Below are 15,152 nucleotides of genomic sequence, written 5' to 3' on the forward strand. Positions count from 1 at the left end.
CATATGATCACACAGTTTCCACATTAATTTCTCTACTCTTGAGGCAGAATGGGATAAAGAGCTAATACCTGAATTCCAGGAAGTAACAAACCAAGGATTAAGAGGCACAGGCCAAAAAAATGGATGTTAAGTTTTGGATTCAAATCTAGAGTTTGAGTTATCATAGTATAGTACAAAGAACCCCAAACTGGGACTTAGAAGACATGAGGTTAATATTGATTCCACCACTTGGTTATCTATGTAATTTTGAACCAGTCATCTTTATCTCCGATTATCCTTTTCTTCATCTTTACAATTAGGTTGAAAATACATTTTTAAAATATTTTGGGAGTGCCTGGGTGGCTCAGTTAGTTAGGCGTCTGCCTTTGGCTTGAGTCATGATCTTGGGGTCCTGGATCAAGCCCTGAGTCAGGCTCCCAGTTCATCCAGGAGTCTGCTTCTCCTTCTCCCTCTGCATCTCTGTCTCAAATAAATAAAATCTTTAAAAATAAATAAATAAATAAATAAAAATATTTTGCTTCCTATTTCCCAAGCTTATGGTGAGGGTCATATGACATAACATCTGTGAAACTATAAAGCCCTATTCAAATTAAAATAATACATATATACATATATACACATAAATATATGGTTTGTGTATGCTCAGCTACTTTCCAATATTAATTGAATTTGACTGATATTTGATGATCTAATTCAACAAGACATTCAACTATTCTAAGACATTCTAGAGTCGAAGATGAGTGAGTCATATCTCTAACTTCTAGGAATTCATAGTTAAGAGAGGACACAAATATTAAATAAGCAATTATACAATAAAGGGATAAAAAGGTAATAGATGCATACACTAAATTCTTTTAGAGTCTGATGAAAAGGTACACTAATCCTACATGATGCCAAAGGGACAGATGTCACAGAGGAGATAACAACTAGGCTTAAAGGAAGGGGTTAAGTTGCTAGAATTTTATCCAAATACATGGAATTCATGATAGAACACAAAAATACCACAAGATCTGTGTTGTAACTGGCTCTGCCTTCAGCAGTTAAAATAGTACTTGACCTCTTTAGACCTCTCTCACCACAACTCTAAAATGAAAGGTTTAGGTAAGACAAATTTCTAAGTCCTTCCAGCTCTAAAATTATATGATTTTATAAGTCAAACTCTGGTCCTTGTAGAGATACCAAGAAAGAGAAATCAAGAGAGTAATAAAATAGTCACAACTATTTAAAAAGGAGTTTTTCCATTAACTACTTTTTCTTGGAATTTAAAAGCCTGAGAATGATATTTATCTCTACCTTGAAGAAGCTGTAGCACAGTAAAGACAGGAAATTGGAATGAAATCAACAAGCTGAGAACCAGACAATGCAAGTAGATACCAGGAAGTCAGGCCTTCAGTTCAGTAAAGATATTGCTTAGACCACTAAGGAAATAGGCAATAATGAGAAGTTATAATGTTTTTATTCCTATTTACTAAAAAACTTGGAATAAAATCACAACCAGATATTATAATGTACTCTTCCCTAAAATGAGGTAGTTGTTTAAAGTTTTGCCTTGTTAAACTACTTCTTAAAAAGTATTTGTATAAAAGGTCGGTTTAAAAATTATAAAGAAAAGGATCAAAAGCGGGCACCTGGGTGGCTCAGAGGATTAAGCCTCTGCCTTCAGCTTGGGTCATGGTCTCAGGGTCCTGGGATCAAGTCCCGTATGGGGCTCTCTGCTCAGCAGGGAGCTTGCTTCCTCCCTCTTTCTCTGCCTGCCTCTTTGCCTAGTTGGGATCATCTCTCTCTGTGTGTCAAATAAATAAATAAAATCTTAAAAAAAAAAAAAAAGGATCAAAAGCCTAAATATGCACAACTAAGTTTGTTTCAGGAATGGTACCAAAGGCAGATACTATCAAGTAATGTACTTCACCAAACATTTATTAAACTATATTTAAAAGTTCTAGTTGTTGTAAAGTATAGTCCCAGTACTGAAGGGGTTCACTGAGCTAATATCAAGACTTTAAGGAAGAAAAAATAGTAACTCTTACCCATCAATCATATTTTCAGGTGGGTGTTTTTCATCACTTGATGTAGCTAAAATCACTTCAGTCCCCTCAGAGCTCAAACACAGATCAATTTTTCTCATCTTAAGGTGTTAATCTGCAAATAAAACAATAATAACAAAAGCAAATTCTTGATTCTCTGAACTTCATCTGAGAAAAGGGAAAGAGAAAGCCTGTTGCCTAGCACACAGCTTAACAACCAAGCTATTCAACAAGTGGGAGGGACTCTAACATGGTTATTTATATAAGTAAACTTCTAACCTCCCCCAGGACTAATCTGTGAGATAATGATTATTTCCACTATTTGACTCCACAAAACAAGATACTGAGTACTTGGGGTGCCTGGGTGGCTCAGTGGGTTAAGCCTCTGCGTTTGGCTCAGGTCATGATCTCAGTGTGCCTGGGATCCAGCCCTGCATCTGGCTCTCCACTCAGTGGGGAGCCTGCTTCCCCCTCTCTCTGCCTACTTGTGATCTCTCTTTCTCTCTGTTGAATAAATGAATAAAAGCTTTAAAAAAAAGACACTGATTAACTGACATCATTATTCTAAAATTAAAAGTCCTCAATAATGATACAGAAACAGTTAAAGGATAAGGTAACATGATTAATGGATAAGTTTTTTTTTTTTTTTAAGATTTTTATTTATTTATTTGACAGACAGAGATCACAAGTAGGCAGAGAGGAAGGTACAGAGAGAGAGGAAGGGAAGCAGGCTCCCCGCTGAGCGGAGAGCCCGACGCGGGGCTCGATCCCAGGACCCTGAGATCATGACCTGAGCCTAAGGCAGAGGCTTTAACCCACTGAGCCACCCAGGCGCCCTGGTTAATGGATGAGTTTTTAAAAATTATTTATATCATTCTATTTCTCTTTTTTCTTAAGACTTTATTTATTTATTTCACAGACCGAGATCACAAGCAGGCAAAGAGAGAGGGGGAAGCAGGTTCCCTGCTGATCAGAGAGCCGGATGCAGGGCTCCATCCCAGGACCCTGAAACCATGACCCAAGCCAAAGGCAGAGGCTTTAACCCACTGAGCCACCCAGACGCCCCTGTATCATTCTATTTCTGAAATTAAAAAAAATCTGGAACATAAGAACATATTTTTGTGACTTTTTTTTCTTTTTTCAAGTAGGCGCTACACCGAGCACAGAGCCCAACTTGGGGTTTTAACCCAGGACTGTGAAATCAAGAGTCAGAGGCTCAACCAACTGAGCCACCCAGGCATACTACGTGACTGTTTATCCATACATTTATCAACTAAAGTAGCAAATAGTATTATCCACATGTTTAAAAATATCTTACCATCATTATTTTTGGAGCAACATATAAAATAAGAGAGAAGACAAATTTTGTTTATTTTTAAATTCTGTATTAGTCACTTGGGTCATGGATTTAAAGACATTTCTATTGCATGGTAATATTTTGAGCTTAATAAAAATATCCTGAAAAGATAAGGACCTTGGTCGATTAGACAGAGAAGGCAAGAGAAGACTCTATCAGATCTCATTCACCTTCCTCCTTGATCTGGTGGTGACAGGGCACGGACAAATATATAGAAGCAAAGTGACTGTAAAAGCTGTATCTATAAAGAATTAATGGACAGAGAGTGTTTGGAAAAAGAAGGCTTCCAATACCCTTTATACCCCAGCCTCCGGCTAATATTTTATCTTATTTTTTTTAAAGATTATATTTATTTATTTGAAAGAGAGAGATCACAAGTAGGCAGAAAGGCAGGCAGATAGGGAGAGGGAAGCAGGCTCCCCACTGAGCAAAGAGCCTGATGCGGGGCTCGAACCCAGGAGCCTGGGATCATGACCTGAGCCGAAGGCAGAGGCTTTAACCCACTGAGCCACCCAGGTGCCCCTCCGGCTAATATTTGAAAAAATGAAGCTATTTCAAATAAATAATCAACAAAGTACAGAGAATATCACATATGTTAAGCAACTACGTACTCCCTAGATTTAATAAATGTTAACATTTTTGCCTATTTCCTTCCTTGTCCAGAGGTACTAGCTATTCTGAAGTTGATTAGTATCTCTCCTTGCTATATTTTATTATACTTTTATCATATATGTACCCATAAACGACATGTACTATCCTTTTAAAAGCTGGATGATTTCTTAGGGGCCCTGGGTCACTCAGTAGGTTAAAGCCTCTGCCTTCAGCTCAGGTCATGATCCCAGGGTCCTGGAATCGAGTTCCGCATCGGGCTCTCTGCTCAGCGGGGAGCCTCTTCCCCCTCTCTCTGTCTCTGCCTGCCTCTCTGCCTACTTGTGATCTCTGTCAAATAAATAAATAAAATCTTTAAAAATAAATAAATAAATAAAAGATGATCTCTCAGTATTTATATCCTTATACTACTTGCTTTTTTCATTCAATATTGTGTTTTCAAGATTTTTTGGGTTTTTTTAAAAAGATTTTATTTAGTTATTTGACAGACAGAGATCACAAGTAGGCAGAGAGGCAGGCAGAGACAGAGAGGAGAGGAAGCAGGCTCCCTGCCAAGCAGAGAGCCTGATGCGGGGCCGGATCCCAGGACCCCCGGGATCATGACCCGAGCTGAAGGCAGAGGCTTAACCCACTGAGCCACCCAGGTGCCCGTTTTCAAGTTTTTATTGTGTTGATACATGTAAATCTACTTTATTCACTTTAACTGCTGTCAGGTATTTCTCCATTTCTGTAATGATGAATATTAAGGTGTTTCCGATTTTTTGCTGTTATAAACAAATTTGAAATGTATATCTTTGTGTATATATCCTTAGCATATGTGGGAGAAAGTCTTATGATAACAGTACCTTTCTTACGTTGTGCTGTCTACTTATTGCAGGTGAACATTGATTTCATATCACAGAAAATTGGCAGCTAAAGCAAAAAAGAAAACCATATTTAATTAGGTGTGATTTCACTGTTTCTTAAGACAAGGCATCCTATAAGGGCTTAATAAAAATGTCATCAGGAGGGCTAAAAAAAAGAAAAAGTGCCTTTCTTTACAGAAGTAAAATTGCAGAAACTTAGAATCAGCATATCTTCAAGTCAGTAATTGATCAATTTGATCTTGAAATTTTAACAATTTACATTACCATCTATAGTGTTTGAGAGTTTCTGCTTCCTCATATTTTCACCAACTTGGTATTATTAGAGGTTTTGGCTTTAGCCCATCTCATTGGTGTGAAATAATATCTTGATAAGGTTATAATTTGTATTTCCATGATTAGTAGTGAGGTTGAATACTGTTTCATATGATTATGAGCCATTCAGGCCTCTTTTTCTGTTATTTGCTTTTCCTCATCCTTTGTTCATTTTGCTACTGCGGTGTTTTCTAAAAATTTTGTCCGTTTCTTTTTGATTTGTAGGAATTTTTAAAAATAAAACCTTCTGGATACAAATTCTTTGTTACATGTGTTGCAAATATCTTCTCCTTCTCTGTAGCTTGATTTTCCCTTTTAACTTTGCTTTTTTGTGTTTCTCCACCCCCGCACACTTTTTTTTTTTTTTTTTTTTTTTTTTACTGAACTATAACATACATAAAGAGGAGAACACAAATCAGAAGTATACAGAGCAATAACTTTTCACAAAGTTAACACACCCAGGTAATCACCAGCCAGGGTAAAGAAACAGAATATTACCAGCATTTGAGAAGCCATCTGCACGCCCCCTCCCAAACACTTCCCTCGCTCCTTCCCAAAAAGCAGCACGGTCCTTTTTTCAAACAGATTAATATTGCCTGAAATGTATATATATAGAATCATACAGCTTGCACTCATTTGCATCTGGTTTCTTTCACTCATCATTATGTTTTTGAGACTTAGCCATATTGCTGTGTCACAGAGTTAAAGTGCAACTAAGTAAAGTCAAATTACTACCCAGCCCCAACCCACCTCAACCCCTAATAAGATCAAAGAAACCATGCCCTAAGTGGAGCTTCACAGGACACCGGGTATATGAACTGAAAAGCAAAGAAAGATTTATGTGATCTTGGTTACTTAGATCTCAAATCCCTGATGGAGGGAACTGATCTCTCTCCCAAATACCTGCAATCAGAGGTAAACTGAAGTCCGATCCCTAGGAGGACTGAAGTGATGTGCCCCTTATCCTGTCTGTGAGGCAAAGAAAATGTTGTGTTCTCTCTGAGAAAAAGGCATTACCTACTTCAGTGTCTATTACTCTTTTTTTCTTTTCTTTTCTTTTTTTTTTTAAACATAGAATGTATTATTTGTTTCAGGGGTACAGACCTGTGATTCATCAGCCTTACACAATTCACAGCGCTCACTACAGCACATACCCTCCCCAATGTCTATCACCAAGCTACCCTATCCCTCCCACCCTTCTCCCCTCCAGTAACCCTGTTTGTTTCCTGAGATTGAGTCTCTTAATCTCCCTTTGTCTCCCTCTCTGGTTTGTCTTGTTTCATTTTTCCCTCCCTTCCCCTGTGATCCTGTCTTGGTTCTCAAACTCCTCATATCAGTGAGATCATATAACAATTGTCTTTTTCTGATTGACTTATTTCACTTAGCATAATAGCATCTAGCTCCATCCACATCGTTGCAAATGACACGATTTCGTTTTTTGATGGCTGCATAATATTCCAGTGTCTATCATTCTTTTAAACACAACATTCAATGCACAAAATCACTTCAGCAGATCTATAGATGACCCAAGTATTGGAATTAGCAAAGACAGCTACTATGAGTCTGTTACATAATTTAGTGAAAAGATGGACAAAATGGGAGAATAGAAAGGGAATTTTAGCAGAGAAATGGAAACTCTAAAAAAGAACAAAATGAAAATTCCAGAACTGAAAAGTATAGTATCTCAAAAAAAGAATTCATTAGGGGCGCCTGGGTGGCTCAGTGGGTTAAAGCCTCTGCCTTCAGCTCAGGTCATGATCTCAGGGTCCTGGGATCGAGCCCCACATCGGGCTCTCTGCTCGGCAGGGAGTCTGGTTCCTCCCTCTCTCTCTGCCTGCCTCTCTGCCCACTTGTGATCTCTGTCAAATAAATAAATAAAATCTTAAAAAAAATTCATTAGATGGACTTAGCATTAGACTGGACTCAACATAAGAATGGGTCACTGAACTTAAACATAGGTCAACAGAAATGATCCAAAATGAAATACAGAGAAAAAAATGAAAGTAGCAGAACAGAGCATCAGATACCTGTGAAACACTATCAAACTATTTAGATATACATGTAACACATAAAGAGAAGAGAAAAAGAGTAGCTTAGGGAAAAATCTGAACAGATATAGCTGAAATTTTTCCAAAATCTATGAAAGACATAAACCCAAGATCCAAGAGCTCTTGAACCCTAAGTTGGATAAATGCCACAAAGAAAACCCCAATTAGACACATCTTAGTCAACTGCTGAAAATTAAAGAAAATATTAAAAAATATTAAAAATTAATCAAAGCAAAAAACACATTACATCTAGGAGAACAAGAATAAAAATTGTCTTCTCATCAGAAACAATGGGGGCCAAAAGACAGTGGAATGACATCTTTAAAGTGCTAACACAAAATTTAGAAATCTTGGGATGCCTGGGTGGCTCAGTTGATTAAGACACTGCCTTCGGCTCAGGTCATGATCCTGGAGTTCTGGGATCAAGTCCCACATCAGGCTCCCGGCTCTGCGGGGAGTCTGCTTCTCCCTCTGACCTTCTCCCCTCTCATGCCCCCCCCCCAATAAATAAATAAAATCTTTAAGAAAAAAAAAATTTAGAATTCTACATCCAGCAAAAATATTCTTTGAAAATGAAAGCAAAATAAAGGCATTTTCAGGCAAACGAAAGCTGAAAGTATTTATCAGTAAACACATGCTACAAAAAATATTAAAGGAAGTTCTATAGGCTGAAGGGAAATGATTCCAGGTTGAATCCTGGGTATATGGAAAGGAAGAGCACTAGTAATAGTACAGGTCTTGCTAACATAAAAGACTTTTAAAAATAGCAATGAATGGTAGGGATTTAATAGATGTAGAAATAATAAATACAGTAATAGTACAAAAGCCAAAAGGAGGATAAATGAGACTGTACTTTTTGTATAGTCCTTTTATAAAGTTCTTATGTTGAACATTAAGTGATACGATATTAATTCAAAGTAGACTAGGATGTTAAGGATACATGTTATAATCCTAGGATCAGAATAAATTCACCACTAAAAGCCATAAAACAAAAAGTTAAAGGAAGGCCAACAGAAAAGAAAAAATGAAATATCATAAAAATACCTGATAAATCTGAAAGGCCAAAAAGGAGAAGAATAAAGAGAAACAGAAAATAAACAGCAAGAAGATACTTTAAAACACAAATACATTATTCCATTAAGCGTTAATAAACTAAACACTATTTAATCAACTGAATTTAAATAAAGCCAACAGATACCCCTTTCAAGAGACACACTGTAGGGTGCATGGGTGGCTCAGTGGGTTAAGCCTCTGCCTTTGGCTCAGGTCATGATCTCAGGGTCCTGGGATCGAGTCCGGCATTGGGCTCTCTGCTCAGCGGAGAGTCTGCTTCCCCCTCTCTCTCTGCCTGCCTCTCTGCCTACTTGTGATTTTTCTGTGTGTCAAATAAATAAATAAAATCTTAAAAAAAAGAGACACACTGTAAATATAACGACAGACTGAACATAAAATGATAGAATAATAAGTCTTAACATCTGATAAACTCCTCTACTTAATTTTAAAAATTCTATGCTTTGTACCTTAATTATTAGGAAGATTTTTAAGCTCAGGAAAAAAATTTTGAGATGTTGATTGTAATTCAATTCCATTTATAAATTAATTTGGAGAGGATATCATGATAATGAGTCTTCAAATACATAGATCTTCATTTATTCATTTATCTTCTTCATATCTCCCCATTTATTTAAGACTTCTTTTAAGTCCTGAAATTATTCTCTAGTTTTCCCCAAACATATTTTCACCTCTTTTTTCAGATTAATTATTAGATGTCTTATGGTTTCTGTTGCTATTGTAAACGGGATATTTTTTAAAATAACATTATTTTTAAAAAGTCTTATTCTTTACCATACAAGGAATATTTCTAACATTTCCCCATCAAATGTGATGTTCACTGAAGATTTTGCTAGACACTGTTAACCAGGTTATAGAGATTTCCTTCTCTTTTTGTGCATTAAATTTTATTTTTCCACAAATAAACTGAATTTTATCAAATGTTCTTCTAACATCTACTAAGATGGTTATGTAGATTTTTGTACAGGTTGATAATGTGATAAATTATATCAAGATTTTCTATTGTTATAGTATCCCCAGTTCCTAGCCTGAACTCTATCTACATGGCCAAGGTATATTATCATTTTCATCCATAGTTGGGTTCAGTTTGCTAATATTTTATTTAGGATTTTTACAAGCATATTTCTAAATGAGACTGGCTTATAATTTTCTTTTGTTATTCAGTCACTGTTTTTTTTTTTTTAAGGTTTTATTTATTTATTTGAGAGAGAGAAAGAGGGTGTGGGGTGGAGTTGAATCAGAGGGAAAGAGACAAGCAGACTCTCATCTGTGTGCAGGGCCGATGGGGTAGGGTCTTGATCTCACAACCCTGAGAACATGACTTGAGCAGAAATCAAGAGTTGGACGCACAATGGACAGAGCCACCAAGGCACTCCTCTACCTGGCTTTATAATCAAGATTGTAATCTTGTTGTATAATCAACATAAATAAGTTAGAGAGCTTCCCCCTTTTCTAGTTGTTGGAGCAATTTGTATAAGACAGAGGTTATTTGATCCTGTAAGCCTGCTAAAATCTACTGGCAGGTAGATTCTTTTTACTATTTCAAATTCAACTGTTCTTTTCAGGCTTTCCCTATCACCTTGAGTCAATTTTCAAATATATATTTTGGGGGTGCCTGGGTGGCTCAGTTGGTTAAGTGTCTGCCTTTGGCTTGGGTCATGATCCCTGGGTTCGGGGATCGAGCCCCACGTTGGGCTCTTTGCTCAGTGGCAGCCTGCTTCTTCCTCTTCCTGCCGCTCCCCCTGCTTGTACTCTCTGTCAAATAAATAAATAAAATCTCAAAAAAAAAAAAGAAATTTATATTTTGTAAAAAATCCATTTCTTCTTAATTTTTATATTTATTGGCATAAGGTTCATTTTTATTATAATTTAAAAATCTAGTATGATAGTGTTAAAAGCCATGGTAAGATTGGTCAAGAAAAAAGGCATGCGTTCTAACATTTTCTATTTGTGCCTTTTTTCTTGGCTTTTTTTCTTGCATTTAATACTGTTGATACCAGAGAACTAGTGTTAGATGAACACTGTTAGCACATAGTTTGAAGTAAGATGGTAAATTCCTAGAAATACAGATTGATGAACTTGAATGTTAATTCTTAACAAAATTCTAAAATTATTAAAATATCATTATTAAAATGATAGCCCTGAAAATGTAAACAAGAGAATAGTAGTACAATAGAAAGCAGGAGTAACATTAGTTCACAAAAGTTATGCCAAACCTATACATTTCTTTTTGCTTGTTTGAGTTAGTACCAATTAGGGACATGTTCTGACTATTTCAACAAAACTTCAGACAAAGCTTCTCAAGATTCCATATGGACCAGATGGAGAAATGTAGGTTGGGTGACAGGCAGTACTTTAAGTAAATATTTATAACTCTCTGAATGGCTACGCTCAAAGAATGATGATTAATAGAACAAAATGAACTGTGGAAAACCTCTTGTCTGATGCCATTCAACATTTTTATTAATTAAAGATAGGAAAAGTATTCTTATCAACTTTGAAGATGACACAAAGCTGGGATGTCAGCTAACATGTAGATGACAGAATTGGCACACAAAAAGATCTAAGCAGGCTAGAAAGATGGGATATGATGAATAATATATTTAATAAGGGTAACAATAAAGGTCTGTACTCAGGCTTAAAACGTCAATCAAACAAGGATTGATTTTAATTGGGGTTGGCAAACTACTGCTTATGAGCTAAATCGAGCCTGCCACCTGTTTTTGTATGGCCCATGAGTTAAGAATGCTTTTTATTTTAAAATGCTTTTTGGGGCGCCTGAGTGGCTCAGTCATTAAGCGTCTGCTTTTGGCCCAGGTCATGATCCCAGAGTCCTGGGATCAAGTCCCACATTGGGATTCCTGCTCCACGGGAAGCCTGCTTCTCCCTCTCCCACTCCCCCTGCTTGTGCTCCCTCTCTCACTGTGTCTCTCTCTCTGTCAAATAAATAAATAAATAAATCTTTGAAAAAAAAAAAAAAAAACTTTTTAAAATTATTTTGTGATATGTGAAGGTTATGTGAAATTACATGAAATCCATACTTCAGTATCCATGAATAGTTTTTTCTCTTAAAGATTTTATTTATTCATCTGAGAGAGCGAGCGAGGGAGAACACAAGCAAGGGAAGTGACAGAGGGAGAAGCAGACTCCCCACTGAGCAGAGAGCCCGATGTAGGGCCTAATACAGGGCTCGATGTGTGCTAGATCCCAGGACCTGGAGAACAGGGCCTAAGACAAAGGCAGATGCTTACCCATCTGAGCCACCGAGGCACCCCTCCATGAACAGTCTTATTGGAACTTTGCCATGGTCATCCATTTATACATTGTTGATGGCTACTTTTATAACAGTTATAACACTTTTGGGTTATAAGTGTTACATATATACTTTTATAACACTTATAACACTTTTGTGTTATAGTGACACAGGAGCTTTGATAGAGACTATAAGGCTCATAAAGTCTAAAATATTTATTATCTGGCCTTTTACAGAAAAAGTAAAAAGGCTGACCTTTGATCTAGATGTGTAAAACATAAGGTTTTGTTCATTACAAAGTCACACTATAAGGCAAGAGTGTACTATATTTGCCCCCAAAAGTAAAATAATACAATCTTTGATTATATTAACAGAGTTAAGGAGGAACTACATGCATCAGAATTTTTAGATACCAGGGCACCTGGGTGGCTCAGTCAGTTAAGCATCTGCCTACGGCTCAGGTCATGATCCCCGGGCCCTGGGATCAAGCCCCATGCTCAGCAGGGAGTATGCTTCTCCCTTTCCCTCTGTTGCTCCCCCTGCTTGTGCTCTCTCCCCCTCTCAAACAAATACATAAAATCTTTGGGGCACCTGGGTGGGTCAGTGGGTTAAGCCTCTGCCTTCGGCTTGGGTCATGGTCTCAGGGTCCTGGGATCAGGCCCCACTTCGGGCTCCTTGCTCAGCAGGGAGCCTGCTTCCCCTTCTCCCTCCAACTGCCTCTCTGCTTACTTGTATTCTCTATCTCTCTGTCAAATAAATAAATAAAATCTTTAAAAAAAAATACATAAAATCTTTAAAAAATTTTTTTAGATACCAACTAAGGACCAGGCACTGTGCTTGCTAGTTATGCAAAGATGACTACAAACTAAGATTATAATGGCGACTAAAACTTGGTTCTTGCCTTCAAGATCAAAGTCAAGAAAGGTGGACAAACATATAACTAATATTATAATGCTATGTGCTAATAGTGTGATCTACATCTAGATACTACATCAGTTCTGGGTAGTATATATTAAGTAGGACACTGTCAGGTTTAATATTGTCAGAGGAAAACAAAAAGTTCAAGACGATCTATAAGTTATCACATGGAGAAAGTTGAAAGAATTGGCTGAAATATTTCAAAAGAGATCAGAGAGAAATGTAATTAATATCACAAATGTTCAAAATAGAAAAAGGACTAGAATTTTTCTTTTACAACTCCAAGTGGGAGAACTGAACTCAACAAACTTTAAGCAGGAAGACATCAAAGATAAAAGAACTTACTAGCAAAGTAAAAATTTTAAGTCTTTTCCATCCCTGAAAGTATCCAAGAAGAGTACATGATAATTTATGGAGGAAACTAAAGAAAGGATCCCTGCATTGGTTCTTTTAGACTGGATCAAGTTCTAGGAAAGACAGACTGAGAACAGATAATGAAGAATCTTAGAAGCCAAGTTGAAGACAATGGGTTCTAGCCTGTGGTTTTAAAGAGGACTGGGGGTGATTTTGTCCCAGAAGAAAATTTGACAATTTTGAAAGACAGTTTGGCTGTTACAACTTGGAGGGGAGGTGTGTGATGCTCCTGGCATTTAGTGGGCATTTCCAGAGGCTTCTAAATACCCCCATGCACAAGACAGGCCCCCACAACAAACAATTACTTAGCCCAAAATGTGAATACAGAGGTGGAAAAACCCTGTGCTAATATATTTGGGGGTGCAACTGTGAGGGTTGGAGACTTAGGGAGAGAACTTGCTTTCAGTTAAGTTATATTTTAGGGAAAAATATCAAGCACTGATGTCGAGTGTAAGAATAAGGAAAAGAATGTCAAAATGTTCCGTTCTTTCCTTGCCTCACAGTCTTAGCATCTAAATTGTCTGAGGGAAGTCAACATGTACTTTAACATAAAACTCATTTCGTACCTTCTATATCCATCAGTATCCTTCCTATTTCCTGTGTTGGGTGTTCATTATTTAATGGCAGAACTTGAGTTCTCTTTAAGGTTCCTTGTTTATGGTTAACGAGAAAGAGGCAAACCAGCCCCAGAGAAACCCACAGAGAATGCTGCTTCCACAACTCCAAGGTGCAGGCTTGTGCTACACTCTAACCAACCCCCCCCCAACCTGGGATAACTTAACTCTAAATCAGTACACACATATTCCCTCAGGGCCTAGATTACTAAAGGGGGTGCACTCTGGGGTGCCCTCCTTGTCACTTTTCAAGGTCCCTGACCCTGGACATCCCTGTCCCAGAGCCACTGAGCTACCCTTTCATCTCCAGGTCACATGCCCTTCCTGGTCCTTTCTGAAAACCTGAGGGGTCAAGTCCACAGTTCACTTTATCCCTGACTTGGTACTCTCCACATGACTGACTGGGAGCTTTTATGTAAATTAGAAAACGGCCACCCTCTGTCTCCCAGGGCCCGGACCTACAGCTTGGTATATCACTACATATACTGTGTAATGAATGGCTTTGGACCGAGATGGGTTTGGGACAGAGGCGAGGAGGTGGTGTCAGTGACCAAAGACATTCATTTCAAGACCTCCGAGGGTCCTAAGCACTCAGGCTACTGGACGCCCCACCCCAAATTACATAAAATACATTAAATGAACTCACATCCTACATTAACCATAAATCATTATATATGGGTTACGTAGCAGTTTAAAGGTTACAGTTTGGTAGACTTTTTCATTCCAATCTGCAATTGTTTTTCCCTTTTAGGAATGAAACCATTATTTCGGGGCTCAAAAAAGTTCGTGAACTGGCACTGATGTCTCTAGGACTGAGGGAGAGAACAGATCTGCGTCAGAGTTCACCCCTCCCTGTCCCCTCTCGAGCGGCCACTCAGCGCCCTCCCGCCGTCCGCCTCCTCACAACCCTCTCCATCAGCTCCCGGCTCCGTCGGTCCGGTCCAGCCAGGCTCCCACCTATCCCAGCGCGGGCCCAACTCGCCCCGCCGCCCCGCCGCCTCGCTGCCCGGCCGCCCCGCCACCCCGCCACCCCGCTCGCCTGAGCCTCCCGTTAGCTCCAAGAGCGCGGACTGTCCGGAATCCGGATCTCCCTTCCACTCCTCCCGGAAAAGCGCGCCCCTGTCCCTAGTTCCGCCCCCCACTCCCGGCCTCCTAGGAGTCCCCGGGAGCGCGCACCTCTCTGCTTGAGCTTTTCGCTCCACCCCACCCGCCGACCCCGCCCCGCGCAGCCCATCCCGGCCCTCAGCCCAGCCCCCGGGGCGCGCGCCTATCCCGACTCCCGGCTCTTCGACCCTCCCCGCCCACAGGTCCCGCCCTGCGCAGCCTGGCCCGGCCCTCAGCCCCGCCCCCAGAACGCGGGCACTTCTCGACTCGCGGTTATTTGCCCCACCTCTCCCGCAAGCCCCATCCCTATGTTCTCCTTTACTTGGTAGGTTGAAGTGCGTAGCCTCAGCTTAAGGCCTTTCCCCAAGCAAATGCCTGAGCCTGCACCGTCTACCCTCCCCCACCTCAGATCAATTCCAGGGGCTTGCAGAACCCAGGAGACCCAACCCCGCGCGAGCACGCACGCGCAGTGCCTACCTCTCCCGGATCCGCGCCTCCGACCCTCAGGTCTTCTCCCAGGGGCCAACCCCGCCTCCGGTCCGGCCCCGCCCCCATCCCGGCC

General features: G+C 39.5%; 1 protein-coding gene across 3 annotated transcripts in view; it reads right to left on the reverse strand.

The window, feature by feature from the left end:
- Positions 1 to 15,124, reverse strand: part of LOC111143367 (heat shock protein family B (small) member 11) — a 33,760-nt gene extending 18,636 nt beyond the window's left edge. The window contains exons 1-3 of one of the 3 annotated variants that reach the window (XM_022497067.1): positions 15,068 to 15,111; positions 4,836 to 4,902; positions 2,028 to 2,139 (exon numbers count right to left, since the gene is read on the reverse strand). In XM_022497067.1, coding sequence (XP_022352775.1) covers positions 2,028 to 2,125 — 98 coding nt within the window. In that variant the 5' untranslated portion in view covers positions 2,126 to 2,139; positions 4,836 to 4,902; positions 15,068 to 15,111. Of the gene's footprint in view, positions 1 to 2,027; positions 2,140 to 4,835; positions 4,903 to 14,662; positions 14,684 to 15,067 lie in introns of those variants that run through there. The other 2 variants (XM_022497066.1, XM_022497064.1) reach the window with 2 other exon arrangements.
- Between the last annotated feature and the right edge of the window lie 28 nt (positions 15,125 to 15,152).

This window comes from Enhydra lutris, unplaced genomic scaffold (genome assembly GCF_002288905.1).
Source record: "Enhydra lutris kenyoni isolate GAN:26980312 unplaced genomic scaffold, ASM228890v2 scaffoldscaffold9, whole genome shotgun sequence".
Classification (NCBI taxonomy): domain Eukaryota; kingdom Metazoa; phylum Chordata; class Mammalia; order Carnivora; family Mustelidae; genus Enhydra; species Enhydra lutris.